The sequence below is a fragment of the Ostrinia nubilalis genome, chromosome 1, assembly GCF_963855985.1.
Source record: "Ostrinia nubilalis chromosome 1, ilOstNubi1.1, whole genome shotgun sequence".
NCBI lineage: Eukaryota > Metazoa > Arthropoda > Insecta > Lepidoptera > Crambidae > Ostrinia > Ostrinia nubilalis.
In genome coordinates this window covers 5,655,159-5,676,016 of record NC_087088.1, presented here as the reverse complement: position 1 = coordinate 5,676,016, position 20,858 = coordinate 5,655,159, and the positions used below count along the sequence as shown (strand labels likewise).

At 37.9% G+C, this 20,858-nt stretch overlaps 1 protein-coding gene across 1 annotated transcript; it reads left to right on the top strand.

Annotated features, from left to right (window-relative positions):
- The first annotated feature begins 6,264 nt into the window (after positions 1-6,264).
- On the top strand, positions 6,265-20,096 carry LOC135087780 (SHC-transforming protein 1). The gene is made up of 8 exons (XM_063982575.1): positions 6,265-6,668; positions 6,834-6,904; positions 7,101-7,499; positions 8,315-8,488; positions 10,253-10,353; positions 13,255-13,421; positions 13,945-14,067; positions 19,668-20,096. The coding sequence occupies exons 1-8, from the start codon at positions 6,573-6,575 to the stop codon at positions 19,791-19,793; spliced, it is 1,257 nt and encodes a 418-aa protein (XP_063838645.1). The 5' UTR covers positions 6,265-6,572; the 3' UTR covers positions 19,794-20,096.
- Positions 20,097-20,858: the final 762 nt, after the last annotated feature.

Genomic DNA, 20,858 nt, shown 5'->3' with positions numbered 1-20,858 from the left:
GACATAGCAGTTGTAGGCATGAGGAATTATTGAAAATTATAACAAAGTACAGAAATGATAATTTTGTAAACTTTTATTTTCACAACTTTTTCTAAGAAAAAATAGGATTTTTATTTATAAACATCTTTAATTTTCTTATCAGCTGATCGAACCTCAGCCTCAAGATTACTTTTCAATGCTTTGTTGCTGTGCTTTTTTACTTTTGTCAGCAAAATTGTTTTCACTTTTTATGAAGCTGTCATTAATGATTTTACAACTTTTTCTTAGAAAAAGGTAACTTAATATTTTAAACATCTTATCATAAATTTCTTTATTATGTTGTTGACATTTAAACCAACTAAAATTACAATTTGTACTCAACATTAAGAAAATGAATTTTCCAACATTTTCCATATATATCTGGTCGGCAATATGGTCATGATAAAATTGTTTAGCTTCATTTACGGTGGTACATAATTGAATTGTTGGATAAACGAGACTTTTTTTATCATGCCACCATTCGCGAAGAGATATATATGCATACAAATCATTGTCAACAGGAGTTTTCACGCTCAAACACTCTTCACAAATTAAACAAGAACTTTTCTGTAATAGTTTGGCAGCTAAATACCCGCTTACATATACTACTGGTTGGTTTTCAAGGCTACACAAATTTTCAATGGGCTGTTCTAAGTTTTCAGGGTCCGGGATAGACAACACAGGATAAAATTCAGTGTCTGTGGAATCTTGAACATTAATTTTTATTTCTGTTGTTTTTAAATTAGTTTTTAAAATGTCTTTATATTCCAGCATATGTTTATTGTTGTCTGCTTCACAATTAGCACTTCTGCTATGAGGCACTTTCAGCCCAGTAACCATGCTTGTTTTAAGCGCTGCAGTAAAGTGCGTGATAGTGGGATTTCTATTGGTTACACTGTGTTGCCTAATGATTCCAAATAAGTTTTCCAGAGAGTCTTGGTTAAACTGTCTAAGGTTCATATATTTAAACCCTTCATTCTTTAACTTTTCCCAAATATCGTTTAAGGATTTGATAGATATTTGATATCCCTTTACGCATTTAACATTTTTTAGTATCGTGTTTTCTGCTGTTATAAATTTTATGGTTTTTAACTTATCAGTATAAAAGGTCCAAGACTCAATGTGATTACTTGATGTGGAAACATTTTCCCGGATCCCTTTCTTTACGTCATTTAAAGATGATGGACCATTTGTACAATCAAATAGTTTATCTAACTGTTCAATCACAAATGCTGTATCATTGCAATCAGAAACTTCTTTCCATGCCATCATTTTTAAAATAGCTGCCACGGTATTACTCAGAGCATGCGCAGCATACTTCACCCTCATCTTAGTTTTGAATGTTGGATTTACAATGGTACTATTCAGTTTTTTAAAATTTAAAAAATTTCTGTTGTGTTCTTCTGCAACTACCAAATGCCTCCATTGTGCAATTTTTCCATCGAAAGACATATTTCCACTTTTAAAGAAATTGTTTCGTAATGATTTGAACAAGTGAGGGATGTCATAGATTATAAAAATTTTGTCATTATTTACAGAGAAAAAGTTGCTATCTATGCCTTGTCCACAGTTTCTTTTTAACATGTTAAGAGCTCCTATATTTGTAGATCCCTGATCACAAACTGTTGTTAGAACCATAAATCCGATTTCTTTTAATTTTTTGATGATGTCCGATATAATTTTTGCCAGTTTTGCTGTTGATATTGTGCCTTCCACAAAATAGTGCGCAATATATTGTTTGTATTTATGTTTAGCACCCTGTATCATAAACACTAACGCATGGTCTGCAATTTTCTTTTCTCGTCCCATGTTCTCGCCCTCTCCATAATCCACGTAGCCATCCACTTTATCAGCAATTTCGTTATAAATTATCCGTTTCTTTAACGCCATCTCGTCAAATATTAACGAGCAATATTTATTTTCCTTTGGCATACTTGATGCTTTTGCCTCTAACATATCAATTATATTTTTATTTATACCAGGCTCCATTGGTATATTTTTTAAAATCCTTTGGAGCGTTTTAGTGCTTGGTAGCGTAAACAGCTTTTGCATATAGCGGTATGCTTTAGGGGACCGTTTAAATATAGCCAAAGCATATATTTTGTTGGCTAAAGTCCACCTTTTTCCTTGTGACTTTTTTTTGTTATTCTGCACTACATCCTTTACTAACGATGTCAGCACTTCCGAATCTAACTTGTCTAAATTCACTCTTGACTTCGCTATATTCCTTATTGTTTTTTTTGCATTTTGTAACTGTCGCCAAAGCCTCTTCTCTTTAATTGTAAATGTTGATGAAGTGTCTGTAATAAAAACATTTCCATTAGTAAAAAAAACAACATTAAAGCAAATTGAATTGAATATTGGTTAATTAATCAGCAATTTTACTTAGTTTTTTAAATTAGGTATGTTTTATCTTACCTTTCATTTCAATGTTTTTCTTAGGTCTTTTATAACTGTGGACTAATATTTCTGCCTGTGCATCTTGATGGCAAATGTTTTTATCATCTGAAATATTATAAATATGCAAATAAGTTTAAAATTTATTTTGTTGTTTTATGAAACATATTATTTCCAAATCAATCAATCATTATCAAGTTTTAAAAAAATGCAAAGACAGGATAATGATAGCTCTTCTCATAAAATATGAAGCGTGGGCCCACCTTCAATAACAATGACATAATATTAAATTAAAGGCATTTAGAGGTTTTAATGTTCTGCATTCTGGATGCGGTCTGCGGGTATGTCAAGACAATCTGTAAGTGGTCGTGATAAGGCAATCAGTCACGTGTGCTTTGCGTTCTTTGTTCGTATCCGCACGGTCAAATCGCATTAATATAAAATGTACAGAAACCTAGAATGTTGTACATATAAGTTCATTTTGACCTGACTGCAGACTGCAGAACGCATCCAGGGTGGCATTCTTTAGTTTGAGGGAAGGCATATTTTAGAAGGTAAATAATTAGTTTGTACACTTACCATGAGTAATGGGTTTATAGGTCATATGTTCTGGTGCATTGGAAGTAGAAGGAAGAGGTTCAAAAGTTGTTTTCGCAGAAATACCAGAATCTGGTATATCCACAGCTCCCAAACATGTTGAATTTAGTTGTTTGATTGTAGTTGTAAGGGGAACTGAAAGCAGATAATGAAATGTGAATTGGGTAATAAAATGTCATGTTCTTACCCAACTTTAGGGTACAATCAGTATAGTACATGTCTTGCTCACATTAAAAATTACTAGCTTATAAATATTATTAAACTAGCTGACCTGGCTAATTAATGTAGATTGCCTAAAATTTTTCAAATTGGTCCGGTACTTTTTTTGAAGAATTTGTATTACACAAATTACTAAAGTCCCTCTAACTCAACACACATTCTAAGCTAAATTGTGTTACGAGTGGGTTTACTACAATATTCAAGCTGTGGGGTTCTAACCCGCACTTTAGGCTATCTTGGCTTCGAGTTACGGAGCCGATCAAATACAAACAAACAATTAAATATTTCCTTTTTATATTATTAGTATAATTTTAGATAAACATACCTCGTTCAACTGGATTTGACTTCTTTGGAATGCAATATGAATGATCATAAAGAACTGTAACAAAGTATAGATATAATTAATAATTGAAATTATAGTATACTAGCTTTCCGCCCGCGGCTTCGCCCGCGTGGAATTTTGTCTGTCACAGAAAAACTTTATCGCGCGCGTCCCTGTTTCAAAAACCGGGATAAAAACTATCCTATGTTCTTTCCCGGGACTCAAACTATCTCTATGCCAAATTTCATCAAAATCGGTTGCGAGGTTTAAGCGGGAAAGCGTAACAGACAGACAGACAGACAGACAGACAGACAGACAGACAGACAGACAGACAGAGTTACTTTCGCATTTATAATATTAGTTGGGATTATTTATTGATAAGCATACAACACAAATGTTTGTGGTTACAAAGAAAGAACCTTGTTAAATTGCATTCGGTTGGTTTGTTTTGGAAACCAAAGAAAATTAATTAAGACATCTAAATAATTCAGAAAAATTGATAGATAGTAAATTAAATTTAAAAAAAATTATTGAAGTCATCATCATACCTGTCTTGAGGTTTTCTTTATTGGAGTCTTTTACATGAAGAGGAAACTCTGTCAAAACTTCATCTGGCAAGATGGGATTGCTCAATTCCAGTGTTGGAATAGCTGAGTTCTTCAGCCGAGTTCCTTTGGCATTGAAGGATTCAGGAGTGAAGTGCCCACCACAAACAAACTTCAGTTGGTGTAACTTTTCAATAGGTACATATGCTAAGTCTTCTATGCCAGCATTTTTAACCCACATTCGACAACTGAAATAAGAAATACCTATTAGAAACAAGTAAATAGTTTTTATCATTAGTAATTTTTAAATTTTAGTTTTTAGTCATTTTAAGTTAATGTAATATTATAAAATTTATTCTCTAATAAATAAAATCCTATTAGAAAAGAAAAAGAATAACAAACTGAAATTTATTCATCAACTAATTTCTTTTAGTATTGTTATGCAATTCATTTACAGAGTACGAAACAAAATACTGAAATTAAAAATTGGTTATGGTTATTTACTGTATGATTAAAAATATTAATCTTTAAGTTTACACAATCAGTAAAATTATCTTGTAATAAATGAGTGTTATTAGAAACTTACCGGTCAGAATCCAGAGGAAACCTACTCAAAAGTAAGGGTGATCCACCACGACTTCGCCTCTTATTACAAATAACGCACTTCTTGTTGTTTCTACTCTCCATTATCAGTAGAAGCCTAAAATGAAATAGGTATTAATTAAACAAAGCCTATAATTTCTCTCCAACCAGTGTCAATGCCCTGGTTCATGCATTTACCAGTTTTGAAAGTACATTTACATTTTCATCACATAGGGTTGTTTTTAATGAAAAATAGATTTGTAATAGATCTAATATTTCAAGTAAGTAGATAACATACCCATTAAACAGAAAAGTAAATAAGAGTTTAAACTTCTGTAGAAGTTGAAACACAGCTTATTTAAAAGAGTCTCTATCTCACAAAAAACATAACACTGAACAGCAAACTTTATCACGCCCGATACGGAGGAACTTAATCAACTCAACGTAAACGACAGAAAAGTTTATTTACAGTAATATTGCACCAAATCTGAGAAAATAACTTCACACGAATCAATTCGCCGGTTTAAAACTCAAACTCAATTGACAGACATTTTTTTTCATTTGTCAAACTAACAATACTACCAACATAAGGACACTAACAATTATTTTTAGTATGGTGGTATTGATCCGCGGGTTCCCCTGCTATAGTGAAATCAATCCAAAATGCACTTTATTACTTAAGGGATAAGGTTGTATATCAATTGCTACTTAAAGAGACTAGTTTTTGTATGAGAAGTGTCTACCCACTGATCTTATGCGTAAAATCAAATAGACCGGTTCTCGAAAACAGCGGCGCGGCAGCGGGGCGGCAGCGGGCAACGAGCGGGCAGCGGCGAGGGAGCGGGCAACGAGCGGGCAGCGCACTCCTTCTTTTGCCCACAATAAATCGAGCGTTAGGAATAAATTTGAATCGAAATAAAATTGTCGCCGTTGTTCAGACATTTCGTTTGCGAATAAAAACAAATATCTCGACAACATAACCCCGAACACAACACTTCGCCGCTAAAGCGCCGCGCGAGCTGCCCGCTTGTTTCGAGAAGGGTCTGCGTTGCCCGCCCCGCTCCAGCGCCGCCGCCGCTCCCGCCCCGCTGCCCGCTAAGTTCGAGGCTGAGGCCGTACTAATACTTTTGACTATACTTACTGTAATTTGTCCGTTCACTGCACAAACATAAAAATGTGGCTTTTTTTTCATTCTAAAAATGTGTTTAATTTTGCTTTACCAATCCAAAAACTAATACTAGCTATTAATTCTAAATCTATAACAAAGATGGCGTTTATGTTTACAAAGGAAGAGAGAGTACAAAACAGGTTCATCTTTTTTATAGTTCCAAAATACTGGACTGTCCTATCGATGACAATGACAGTGGGGCGCCACCGTCAATACCGAATCGCTGGTTCCGATTTTTGCCATGTTGGAAACCATATAGTTGAACGATGGTAGCGCCCCCCTGTCATTGAGTTTGGTGGGACAGTTCAGCGTGGGTCATCTATAACTGTTATTTACTCTAGTATTCAATAGATGTCACTGTTTGATGACAGCGACAACACAAAATACATTCATTCATTCAATCTTTCTTTCTTTCATTCATTCATTAGTAAAGTGTCAAAAAGTTGTGATTTAAGTTTGCACGAATATTTTTTATTAAATTTATTGTTTAAAGCGTGATATTTCACACAATCTTACGGCTTTCTATCGTTAAGTTTACGTTTCAATATTATAGGCTGTTAAACTTTGAAGTAAATTTTATATCGTGTATGTTTACATAAACCAAGCACCAAGATCGAATAATGATTTGAATCACAATGAAAGCGCATATAAAATAGCTAGAACTAAGCGAAGTGTGAAGAATATCGGGAGTGCACAGTAGTAGTTTAAGTGTGGTGGTGCGGATATGGCAGACAGCGGTTCTTTTGTCGCGAAACCGGTGCGAGGTTGGCTTCACCCAGATGCTGTGCTCGCCACCGACGGGGTGACATATGCGGTCCGGGTAACTATCGCATAATAAATATTTATGATTCCCGTAGAAAATTCTGGACTGAATTAGGATTAGACCCTATATAATTCGTCATAGAGTTAAGCCTCTTACTGGTTGGAAAAGTTACATCTTTCCTTTCAAGACAATTGCAATTTTTTAATTATTCGTTATTTTCAGTACATCGGTTGCATGGAGGTGCTGACTTCCATGAAGAAATTAGACTTTGAAACAAGGTCCCAAGTTGCCAAGTAAGTGATTGATTAGCACAAGCATTATTGTGTGTTCCTCTAATCAAGAGCATTTGTGTTAATTGGTGTTATTATCTTTTGGTTATTTGAAATGATTTATCACTATTATGGATCATTTAATTTAAAGCATTTACTCATTTTTAGTTCCTTGAACTAAATAACCTAGATTTATGTTATAAAATATTAAATTTTACAGAGAATGTATAGCTCGAGTGTGTGCAGCAGCAGGTCTGCGATCAGCAGATAAAAAGAGAAGAGTTTGTCAAGCGGCAGCCCGGGCCCTGGCACAACGGCCTCGCATGTCCCACTCCGGAGCCAATGTCGCACTCACAGTATCCTCCAAAGCCATAACTCTATCAGAATTGGAAGGCGGAGAGACAGTAGCCAGACACGACATGCCCAGAGTGTCCTTTGCATCAGGAGGAGATTCCGACTCATTAGACTTTGTAGCATACGTAGCTAAATCTGCACCACCAACGGAATGGAGAGCATGCTATGTACTAGAATGTGGTGGGCGGTTGGCACAGGATGTAATTGCGACAATAGGACAGGCATTTGAATTGCGTTATAAAGAATTTTTGACGAAACCTTCAACGTAAGTATGATTAATCCATAATCTTCTATTATCAAATTGTTACTCATGAATTCTATTGAATCTTTATGACAGTAATTGTTGATGATCAACATTTTGTATGCCAATATTAAGCTTATTAAATTCTTGTACCTACCTAAGAAATTAATTATAACTTGTATCGGAAATGGTAATCGCAATATTTATTTATTGCACATAATACAGTGGAATCTCTATAACTCGAATCTCAAGGGAAATGCAAAAAAAATCGAGTTAACGAGTTTTCGACTTAACAAGAACTTCGAGATACAAGGACTTAACTGCTGAAATTTCGACTTGTCGAGGACGGACAAGCTCCGCTATAAGTAATCGTGTCCTGTGGCGACAAGGACAAACATCACGTTCACAGCTGTGTTACTTAGAAAGTTTCATTGATGTATTCTTTCATTGCACGTGTACAAGACAAAAACAATAGATTAGAAGCCCCGAACCCGAACATTCATTTTGGATTTTATTGCTATTATTTCGGGGAATTTCAAGTAAGACGTTATTATATTTTACTAACTACGACTTACGGAGTCCCCTTTTTTTTCGAGTTATAGAGTATAAATATGTATCATCAATACTTCGTAGGGAAATAACATTTTGTTCGAGTTACAAAGTCTAAATAATTCGAGATACCGCGTATTTAGATGCTCAGCGGAAGGGAATGGCAATTTTTTTCGACTTACTGAGGATTTTGACTTAACGAGGTTCGAGTTATAGAGATTCCACTGTAGATACATTGTATATTGTTAGGTATATTATAGGTACTTTATATTGGTTAATATTGAAAATAGGTTGAATATAAATGGGTCCCGAGGGGCTTGCTCCGGGGACGAAGCGTCGTCGTCGGTGCCGCTGGACGACCGCGACTACTACAACGACATGCCCGACAAGATGCCGCCGGACGCCGCGCCCGCGCACCGCCACCCGCCGCCGCCGCCCCTCGCCGCTCTGGCGCCCTTGTCCTCGTGAGTAATATATCTACAGGGTGGAACCATAAGTGAATCTCACTCGATTATTTACTAAACTACTACTAAACTATACAAAATATCAAAAAAGCTAGTTACTGACCCTGAAAGTGCTGCATGAGCTCTTTCAAATGGTATCAATGTAAAGAAAAATATAATTTTCTTTAACTATTTCAAGTTTCTTGCGGGCAAACATCTTTAAGCCAGACCGTGACATTTAAAAAATGAATTTGTAATCTATGGTAGGAAAAGTCTATGGCCATAACCTAAAAGCGTCTCGTACCTCTGAAAAAACAATATTTAATTTTATAGAATTGAAATACCAATTACCATTGGATATTCTAATTGTGGTTTTGGAACCGACATTGTAATTGATAACATTAAATGTCGTTTCTTTCTTACAGGTACGTAAGAATTAAAATTCTGTTACTAAAGATATTATTATCCATTTCATGTGTAATTTGTAAACTAAAGAATAAATTCTTTCTTACAGAGAAACTCAATTGTGTTATTTTGACTGTGGTCGTCCAAATCACAAAGATATTGGAAATCATCTTATATCAATAATAAGAAATAAAAGAAGCTAGAAACATTGAATTTTCGAATAGTTCCAGTTTATTCTGTAACTTATTATTGGTACCATTTGAAAGAGCTTGTGAAGCACTTTCAGGATCAGTAACCAGTTTTTCGATATCTTGTATAGTTTAGAAATAATCGAGTGAGATCACTTATCGTTTCCACCCTGTATACTAATATTATAAATGCGAAAGTAACTCTTCTGTCTGTCTGTCTCGCTCTCACGCCTAAACCATTGAACCGATTTTGATGAAATTTGGCAGGGAGAGAGTTTAAGTCCCGGGAAAGGACATAGGATAGTTTTTATCCCGGTTTTTAAAACGGGGACGCGCGCGATAAAGTTTTTCTGTGACAGACAAAATTCCACGCGGGCGAAGCCGCGGGCGGAAAGCTAGCATAATATCTATATCTGAGATAGACTGCTGATAGATTGTGTTGGTGGACAATAAGCATGCCCGACAAGATGCCGCTGGAGGCTGAGACCTGATGATTCAAGACTATAATCCGAGCCTTTTTAAGGCGAGAATGAAAGGCACTTACAGGGCAGATATGTACCATCCTAGAGTTATATTGACATATTATTATGTCAAGTGTTAATTATGGAAGAAAGATTATATTTCTATTTGTTTTTAATACATACAATCATAACTGTACCCAAAAACATTCTGCACTTTTCGTCTTTCCATGTCAGTTTCGATTGTTTATCCATGAGTCATAGATTTACAAACAATGGACAACTAAGTAACTTGTCCTCCCGTATCTTCGTTTGCACAAGTTTAATTGTGAGAGAGATACAGTCTCTACTTCTATACCCTTGTCATAAGTGCCTTTTTCCTGTGATGAGGACCTGGTCCTCACGCTACTAGTTATTATTATTAATTAAAAAAAAAAATACTAGTTGCACGCGTGTAGACCGGGTAATAGAAAAAACATTTATTAAATACATAAATGCGGGTCTGTCCACACGCGTGCAGAAATCCGCATCACACGGAAAAGGCACTAAGATGATAATATGTTTATATTCTCGTATATTATGTGGGCGGGAGTTTACATCGTGCGGTCCACACAGCTTATGACCGCAGTCTGTGGAGGAACACTATCTGTCGTCGCGATCCTCATCAGTGAGGGACCGAGGAAGAAGAAGAAGTGGGATTTCTATCAATACAATGATCATTTTATGGTTTCTAGGTGCGAGGAGAGCGTCAGACACTACGTGAACCAAACGCCGCCGCCGCGGACCCCGCCCACTGCGCTGTTACCGAACCACCACACAGATATCTTCGATATGCGTGAGTCATCATACTTTAATCATCAAGAAAGCAAACAAATTAATGCTCCTATCAATGTCTAAACTAGCTAAAGCATTACTATTACGTAGTGATAATAGGGACGATTCTGCAACAAAAATGATGGTCGAATGTGCTGTACAATAAAGAGTACCTATATTTATTTTTATGCTGAACTATCCCAGATCCCTTTAACTATACCTGTCACAGGCCAAAATCTCTTCAAGAGAACTAAATTGTTATAACAGCTACTGTATCTGTAAACCCCGTAAAACATTCATGTCTATATTAAACACCACATCATAGTACCACATTACCTGTATTGCGGATGATTATCCTGTATCCTGTTTTAAGTCACAAATACCTTTTCCTGATGTGTGCCATACGCTATTAAAATTATATTTAAATACAATTTTGATCATCATGTTCTCATAATATTGCATAATACAGAGTTAATTAAGCAATGGAAATGTGTAACACAAAAGTAGAAAAGTTTCTTAACAAAAATTAATACCCCGAAATTGATAAATTACAAAGAGTTTTGTTCAAAAGACTAAATATAACATAAAAATTCTACCCTAATTTTGGATAACGTTTGTTTGTGTAATTCCAACCTTTCCTCAAGACAACTGTTTGCAACTTCTCAACTTTTTCTTGATAAGTACAAATTATCATGTAACAAATGAAGCCTGGAAAACGCCGACTGACCTATAAAGTCTTAAGCGATTTTGAAAATCTTTTAAGCTTTGTTTCAAAACCCGCAAACTGTTACGTCGTGTAGCAACGACCGACTCGGAGTTGTTTTGTTTACAAACATTTTTCTTTCTTAACTGGAGGTGTGGCAATTATGTAATACAAAGTTATGGCATTAATCAAATGTTTTTGAGAATGTAAGACAGATTACAATTTCAATTTTGTGTGTAACATTTGCAGTTTGGTCATAACTTTTTCCCTTAGGACCTCATTTTTAGCAGTTCAGAACCCTCAAATTCAATTCCCAATAACAAAAAATAAAATAGCTTTATGTGTTGCATATTATACAGTTACAATGGTCAGTAAGTAGCATACAAAATTTAACATAATATTCCTAATGAGGATCAGTACTGTTGTAGAAAATTCAATAAAACTAGTATCTACGTTAATCTTTAAGACATAAGAACGATATATCTTTTTGAATTATCCAAATCGGACCATTACTAACGAAGATATTAAGTAATAAACATAGGCCGTTTTTGCCGCTAAAAGTCAACGTACGCAGGGCCGCGTGACGTCACTATATCCGAATCGAGCGCAGCCGGCGTACTATTGGGATGGAAAATATTTTTTTCCAGCTAAACTATCAGTTTTAGAAAAAAACTTTTAATAACATTTATTCATCAAAATAAAGTAACCTATCGACCAGTAATTTTTAAAAATAAAAATTGTGAAAAATAAGTATCGCTATGTCCAAAAACCAAATTTTTATAGGATTCGATGGAATGCGGAGACGCGGTTGGGGCGAGTGTAACTTTATGATTGTTTGTATTGAACATAATAATACATAATATGAGTGCTAATACCCAGTTTCTGGCCTAGGGGGGGGGGGGGGGGGGGAGTCATACCCAGCTTAAAGCGGGGGGAGGGGTAGGGGTAAGCCTTACCCAGCTTCTGGCCTTGGTAAGAGGGGGGGAGAGGCAAGTCATACCCAGCTTCTGGCCGAGGGGGAGTCATACGTAGCTTATGCTTATGGACTGGGGGAGGGACTAACCTTACCCAGCTTCTGGCCTGGGGGGGGTGTCAAGTCACGCGTGGCTCGATTAATGCTGAGCGGGCGCCTTTTTGGCACAAAATATGCGTGTAGTTTTAAGTCCCTTTGTTCTGGTTTTTTGTTTTCTTTTGTGTCAAATAAAGTTTTTCTTATTCTTATACCCAGCTTATGCTTATGGCCTGGGGGGAGGAGCAAGCTTTACCCAGCTTCTGGCCTGGGGGGGGGGGTAAATCTTACCCGACTTCTGGCCGAGGGGGAAGTCATGCCCAGCTTATGACCTGGGGAGAGGAGAGGGGCGGGGGAGTCATACCCAGCTTCTAGGCTAAGATTAAATAGATTTCCAGGAGGGAGCAGCTGGCCCGCCCATGGGAATGGCGAATAGATAGGTAGGTACGTAGGTTTAACTCAGAAAAACTAAATAACAGGTAGGTATTGCGTGTACATCGAAATGATCTTCATAGCAATGTCTTGTAGCCTAGGCAGAGTGTATCTGCCTCAGCTATACTTATTGTTAGAAGTAAATAAATTAATATTTATACATTTTTATATTTTACTTGGACGAAGATATGACTCTAGCAACACTTATGAACACTTTATTTGAATAAATCGCCAAATATACCACCGCGGAGACCCTAATCGCGTCTTCGCGTTCCATTGAATCGTATGAGCGTATGGATTTTTTGCGATATTTTTCACAATTTCTATTTTAAAAAATTACCTATCGATAGCTTACTTTATTTTGATGAATAAATGTCATTACAAGTTTTTCTCTAAAACTGATAGTTTGGCTAGAAAAAAATATTTTCTATCCACGCAGTACGCCGGCAGCGTTCGGATCGGATATAGTGACGTCATCGGTCCCGCGCCGGGCGGTCAGTGAACTTTTTTAGTAATTTGGCCATAACTTCGTCAATTTTTGTCGTAGAACAAAAATTTTTGGACTGTATATTAAGGATTTCTTAGACCTATAAATCTGCATTCACAGCTAAAAATCGAAATGATCCTCATTGTGGCTCATTGATTGAGCCCTTTCATTTCGCTCCATATTTCCTGTCTTAGCCTAGTCTCTCCTCGTCAATATATTGTAAAACTTCTTCATTTAAATACCTAAGATGCTTTTGTTTTACAAACATGACATTCTTTTATTTTTCACCCAGAACCGTTCACCGCGACCCCCGTGACGTCATCGGCGCCGTCGTCGTCCACGGCATCTGTATCGTCGCCCGCCGCGGACGCCGAGCCGCTGTCGCCGCAGGCGCAGGCCGCGCTGCTGGCTAAGGAGCCCTGGTTCCATGGACCTATCTCCAGGTCCAGAGCCGAGAAGGTACTTATGACTTCATCATACTGTTATCTATTGAGATAATAGGTTCGTGGAAATAGTCTATTGAGACTATTCCACGAACCTATGTACAAACATGCATAGCCGAAAAGGTATTATTGAATACAGCTAGTTTTGCCAAATAGAACGTGTACATTGCGCGCGCTAAATCGTTAGCCTATACCGCGCTATAGCGCAGATTGTGTTGTTAGAATGTGGATAGTTCTATGTCTAATAACGCCAGCGCTAACCATACGCAACTCTAATATACGGCGATAGGTACGCGTTCTATTTGGGAAAGTCTTTAAAAAAGTATGCCAGTTGACTCACCAGCGAATTTTCAGTGTCAATTGACTGGTAATTCAATTTGTACTCTCTTACTTTCTTGTCTAAATCCAGTTCCTCAACCTGGATGAGTATTATAACTCTTTTGGCAAGTGTGAAGTTTAATTGGTAACTCTTATGTGTGTTATAGAATGCTGTTTGTTTTCCTAACAATAAAATAAAAATAAATACGTTTATTTTGTAGCTGGTGGTCGAGGACGGCGAGTTCCTAGTCCGCGAGAGCACGGGCTGCGCCGGGCAGTTCGTGCTGACGGGCGCGCGCCGCGGCGTGCACAAGCATCTGCTGCTCGTCGACCCCAACGGAGTGGTGAGTGGGTTGTAGGCTAGGCACTAGGGCATGCAAACCGGTTAACCGGATAACCGAAAAAACCGGATAACCGACACAATTTGGAACTCGGTTTTTGTCAGTTATAAATCCGGGTTTTTCGGTTTTTTCGGTTTTTCTTCTACGATTTTAGATAATTTAATAACTCATACAAGAACACGCTTCTTTAGTCATATCAATAAAAACAATTATTGTAATGCAATGTGGAAGCGGTACCAAGGCTCCAAAGTGTTCGCAAGAGACAACTCTATTGGGCAAAGCCAGCTGACGAAGCTAACGACGGCGGACGGTAGTGTAACGTCAACAAAAGCCGAGGTTCTGGGTGAGATCGAGAGGTTTTATGGACAGCTATATACCTCGGTCACCAAACCCGTTGATAGCTCAACTTCAGATCCAAGAGCTAAGCTAACTCGACACTATACCGAAGATATCCCGGACATCAGCCTATACGAGATTAGGATGGCTCTCAAACAGCTAAAGAACAACAAGGCACCGGGTGATGACGGAATAACATCGGAGCTTCTGAATGCGGGTGGAACACCGATACTGAAAGTCCTTCAGAGACTCTTTAACTCCGTCTTACTCCAGGGAACTACGCCAGAGGCATGGAACAGAAGCGTGGTGGTGCTCTTCTTCAAGAAAGGTGATAAGACCTTGCTGAAGAATTACAGACCCATCTCGCTTCTGAGTCATGTCTACAAACTGTTTTCGAGAGTCATCACGAACCGTCTCGCGCGTAGGTTCGATGACTTCCAGCCTCCCGAACAAGCCGGATTCCGAAAAGGTTATAGTACCATAGACCACATCCATACGCTGCGGCAGGTTATACAGAAGACTGAGGAGTATAACTTGCAGTGTTACAATCTCTCCAGCGGTGCCGTATTGACTATCGGTATATCGAGGTGCTGAAGTGCTTGTACAAAAACGCCACCATGTCGGTCCGAGTACAGGAGCAGAGCACGGGGGCGATTCCACTGCAGCGAGGCGTTAGGCAGGGAGATGTTATATCTCCGAACCCAGTTTCAGTTGGGAGCTCAATTCTCGAGATTGTCGACAAGTATGTCTACCTCGGACAAACGATCCAGCTAGGTAGGTCCAATTTCGAGAAGGAGGTCAATCGTCGAATCCAACTCGGCTGGGCAGCGTTCGGGAAACTACGCAACATCTTTTCGTCCAAAATACCTCAATGCCTGAAGACTAGAGTGTATAACCAATGTGTGTTACCAGTGATAACTTATGGCTCGGAAACGTGGCCTCTCACTATAGGCCTTATACAGAAGCTCAAAGTTGCACAGCGTGCTATGGAGAGGGCTATGCTTGGTGTTTCTTTGCGAGATCGAATCAGAAATGAGATCCGTAAACGAACCAAAGTCGCTGACATAGCCCGACGGATTAGCAAGCTGAAGTGGCAATGGGCAGGGCACATAGTACGCAGAACTGACGGCCGATGGGGCAGAAAGGTTCTGGAATGGAGGCCGCGTACCGGAAAACGCAGCGTGGGACGTCCACCTACAAGGTGGACCGACGACATCGTAAAGGTAGCAGGGAAGCGCTGGACGCAGACCGCTGCCAATCGATCAACATGGAAAGCATTGGGGGAGGCCTATGTTCAGCAGTGTGGACGTCCTATGGCTGAAATGATGATGAATGATGATGAATGCAATGTGAATGAGTAGAGTATAGTCTATGGCTATGGTATTGAACTAAAGTACCATGTATATTCTAGCTAAAGCTATAAGCGCGCGGGCGCAAAATGGAACGCGCTTTGTATTTGACCATTGCCGCCATTATTTTTGCTTTGCTAGTCTCTGTCAGTGTCAACTTACATATTATTTAAATAAGCATAACTATGACCAAATTTTCTTCTTCTTTTTTGATGATGTTGGCAATACACGTCGAGGTCGACTTGATTTGTGCCATTTTCCAGTATATATGATATAATGAAGGATGATAGATGATACCCTTTCCCACCCTTTGAGTCTCAGTAAAGTTGTGGTGCTTTACTGAGACCTCCTATGGACAACTTGAGAGAACCAGAAGAATCACGATGCACTGTTTTGCTTCACTTGCCCACACCCATGGACGTTCACGAACACTCAATGGTTAATAATCCACCATTATTATACATTAATAGTCGCCCACACACGAATTTGAGGAAATAAAACAAAACCGCTAACATGACGCTTCAGATTCCCGCCAAGAAGTCCTGACCAAAGGTTTTGCTTTGCTAATGAGCGAAGTATCCTATTGTTGATCTCTTTATATTTGATTTTTAATTAAACTATTCAATTGATCTCACAATATTATGTTCAGAACATGTAACTTCATCTTGTCAAACTAGAATATAAAAGAAATAAAATGATTTTTATTATAATTTGCAGCATTTTTATTTACTTACAAACAGTCGACCCGAAAAACCCGAAAAACCCGAAAAAACCGGTTTAGTTCGGTTTTTAAAAATAAAAACCGAAAAAACCGGTTTTTCCAAACCGCTCGGTTTTTGCATGCCCTAGTAGGCACCCCAGTTGGGGATATAAAGCCCAGTTTCCACCAAGGCGCCGAGACGAGAGACGTGCGGCGAAGCTGGCAGGCTATTTCCACCAAAGCGGAGCAGAGAGGAGGCGAGACGAGAAATGTGTGAGCTGTCAACTGTCAGTCTATTGCTGTCTATGAAACGCCGCAACGCACAACTCCACTCAGCACCGCGCCGCCGCCGCTGTCAAATTCTATAGAAAAACAACTGCGCTTCTCCGCTCGATCCATTTCCACCGAAGCGGAGCGGAGTGGAGATATGAAAATAATGAAATATGATTGGTTTGTTTAAAACACTTCTCTGCTCCGCTCTGCCTTGGTGAAGGTTATCCGGGGTGGAATCAATTCCTGTTAGTTTCCCTGAGAAGTTCTTCTTTAACTTTGGCGTAAAATGTACCCCAAGTCTTCTTTTAAATAATATGTTAAACTGAAAATGGGATGATTTTTAGCTAGAAAAAAAGTCATAGGTAACGTCTTCATTAATTTTGAATGTACAGTCACGGAATGAAAAGGTTCGTCAGTTTTCAAATTGATTCCTTCGACGAATCGCGAGCACATATTACCTTTTGAAACTATGTTACAGAATAATCTCGAGTTAGAGAAAATAATCTTTAACTGTTCGTCAGTAAAGTTCAAAATTATTCAGATCAAAGTTGTTTGACGATTTATCTTGTCAAGAAGATTATTATGATTGATAAACTAAAACCTTCTTGTTGGTTCAACCTGCCATTATTATTTCTATTAAATAAATAAAACTATTGTCAATTGAGAATGTTACTAGGTATGCAAAATCACTTGAAACCTATGTTACAGTTAGGCTTTTACATTTACAAATACATTAGTTTTTATTTCATTCAAAAATACCCAGTAGTTATGATTTTATAGGCATTCAAAGTTCGCTTAAATATTGAGTGCCGCCGACGGTCACGTGACCCCGCGTGACGTACATTCACAGTATCCGCTCACTAGAAAACGGATATAAACATACTTAAATACATTTTTTTTTTGTAAATACAAACTTATTATACATATTAACACCCAGACCCATCACAGAAATTAAAATTGAACCAAACCCAAACTTGATGCAATTGTGTCGTTTTATTGCGAATTACCTTCCAGCTCCATCATTAGACCCTGATTACTATATAGAATTAAAGTACTCGTCAATACAAAACGAACGAACCCAAACTCGATGGATTTAAGTCGTTTTATTATAGAGTTCCTATGGCCACCTTCCAGCTCCATCATCAGATCAGCTCCATGTCATCATAATATTGCATGGTCATCCAAATCACATGTGTTTGCGAAATTTCAGCTTAATCGGTTGCCTGGAAGTGGGTCTTAATTCAGCTTGCAAGATTCCACCCATACAAATATGAGCCAGTCACTGTAATATGACGTCACGCGCATAAAATGGCGGGCCGGCCGCCGCCCGCACTTTTAAAATTCAATATCTTGGAAACTAATTGACGTATCGAAATAATTCTTTCACGTGTATTTTTTATTTTTAACAGAGAATACAGAAAGCTAAAAAACAAAATTAGTGAACATTCTTCATTGGTCAATGTCATCATTGCATTGCACTGATGGGATAGAAAAATAAACAAGCAAAACCTTATTTGTTAGCAAACGTCATATTTATTCAAATGTTAGCAGCACTGTTTCTTGCACTGTTATGTTGGCAGGTTTGACTCTTATAGTACCTAGTGCAAGCGAAAACCGACACTAAGGTGACGAACCTTTTCATTCTGCGACTGTACATCCCGATCGAGCTAACTGCGCACCTCGCTGAAATGCGACTCTCCTTAGTTAGTACACCACCCCGCGTTCGCCCCGTCCAGTACCGAGCATCAATGTAAATAATAATAATAAATAAATAAAACGTTTATTGCCAGTAAAACCAAATACATAAAGTCCTTATATCTAGCGGATACCGCACTAAGCAAAGCTTGTGTCGCGGTAACCTTTAAAACTTGTTACACAAAATAATCTTTACAAGTGGTCTGGGAACATTCAGATCAGACTATTACCAGGCCTGTTCATCTTCGCGAGTTTACATCGAAAACAAAACACGCACGATGGCCCACCTACAGGATACTATTCGACAAGGCCTCACATACGAGCGAACATTGACTCACGCACGCGTATTCTTGTGCATGATGGAAGAAAATAAAGAAAATGGTGTACTAAATACTGTGCAGTATTTAACTGCCTGAATAATAATAAAAACACAGAATGTACTTTTTTATGTAGCCTCAAGTCAAGACACTGAGAGGTAAATAAGTAGTTAATATTATTCATGATAATTCATGCTAAATCATGTATTTCCTCCCCCATTTTCCGCAGTTTGGCACCTCACGTCACATCATTTTACCGAAGTCAGCCCTATAGCTTCGGCGCAGTGCCGATCGCTGACGTTTGTCAACAAAATGGTGCTTGACTCTTGAGACAGGCTAAATTACACCATATTGTTAATGACATTGAACATACATTTTTTCAAATACCTTCACGAAGTAAAACTTCTGTACGTAGTACTTATTGTTATTCTGTGCTATTACTAACAGTTTCAGAATGTTATTAACCAGGTAAATGAAATTACTTACAATATTTTAATGTTACTACTTAATTTCTATAAGTATAATAGTCATCTTAATAAACTATTGTAGGAAACTATGTTTAAAAATTAAACAAAATATATAAAAGAAAACAGAGCGTAGGTATAATATGTGAGTGATGTATGTGTGTGTGAAGTGTGATGTGAGTGTGAAGTATATGTGTGTGAAGTGTGATGTGAGTGTGAAGTATTTGTGTGATGTAGTGTGCGTGGTAGAGGTTTCCTTATAAAATTGTTATGGGAGGAGGCATTCTGTATCCGTCGACGTCACGGGCGCTAGGTGCGCAGTTAACTCGAACGGGTTGTATGTGATTTTATTTTATTTAATACACATGACCTCAACTTTTAGCCACATTACCTAAAAAGTTGTTGACAGCGTCAAATCACAATTTTTAGTGCCAAGCCTTGGATTTAACTTCATAATTCTGTTCACCAGGTGCGAACAAAAGACAGCGTGTTCGAGAGTGTACCACACCTGATCAAGTACCACTGCAGCAACGAGCTGCCCATCGTATCGGCTGAATCCGAGCTGCTTCTACGCAAGCCTGTGCCGCGCGTATAAGCCCCGCCTCCCACGCCGGACCATCCGATGACGTCACGACGCTTGCCGCCGCCGGAACATCCGATGACGTTGAATAGGTACACTATATTTTACCGATAGTAGCCATCTTATTTTCTGATAGTGGTCATTATGTATGTCAAACATACATAATGATCAAAATTCTTACCAACAACACCAACATACTTCTCTTTTAACAAGAGCTGTTCTCTTGTTGCTCCTTAACGCCGCGGTATCTCGATTTCATTTTAATGGTCGGTGTCGTGAACCTACCTATTCGAATCGGTAATTTGACATCTGAACACATACAACAGGACAGGCTTTGCCTAGTGTAGAAATCTATATTTCTATTAGAATAAGAAACATTGTAATACAAATTTAGCATTGAATGATAAGTTATGTTACTTGTAAGTTTTCCAGTTTGTTTGTGCTAATTTTGTTTTATTGAATAAATTTTATTATTATTATTATTATTATTATTAAAACCAAAAAGTGACGGAAGAATTTGCACCAAAAATTTATTGCCCTCATTGGCCCTATTTATGTATAACAAGGGCATTCACTAATTTCATTTGTCAAATTAATGACATAAATATCTATTTTAATATTGTAATCCTTGTCTCTATTGGATTGACTGTATCGCAATAATTCACACCATGCTTTCAGTGCCAGCCAAATATTTTTGATGTGTATCCGAAGAGGCGAGGTTTACATCTACAGTGCGACCAAGCTTTCTTTGAAATTATTTGTTACAAAAAGAATAGACAATCTCCTACTTGACTCTAATCATCTGTAAGTAAAGTCGCTCTATTGTGTTGTGAGAGAGGCTGTTGTACTGTAGCATTCACCTTTATTTGTTACCAATCTCAATCTTTGAAATCTCAATCATTCCACTTGGTCGCGCCGAGTTTTATTTTAAGATGTCACCATTAAAATTAAAAGTTTAGCCATTCATAACACTTCTTTAGCTTTGCAACAGTATATTTAAATACATCAATCAAATATTTAAAAGCAATACAGGCTAAAACCTTTAATTCCATTTTAACGCTGAACTTTTAAATTTAAAGG

Coding starts and splice junctions, on each gene's coding strand:
- LOC135087780 (XM_063982575.1), top strand. CDS start 6,573: ATGGCAGACAGCGGTTCTTTTGTCGCGAAACCGGTGCGAGGTTGGCTT. Junction 6,905..7,100: donor ACAAGGTCCCAAGTTGCCAA/GTAAGTGATTGA, acceptor TAAATTTTACAG/AGAATGTATAGCTCGAGTGT. Junction 8,489..10,252: donor GCTCTGGCGCCCTTGTCCTC/GTGAGTAATATA, acceptor TATGGTTTCTAG/GTGCGAGGAGAGCGTCAGAC.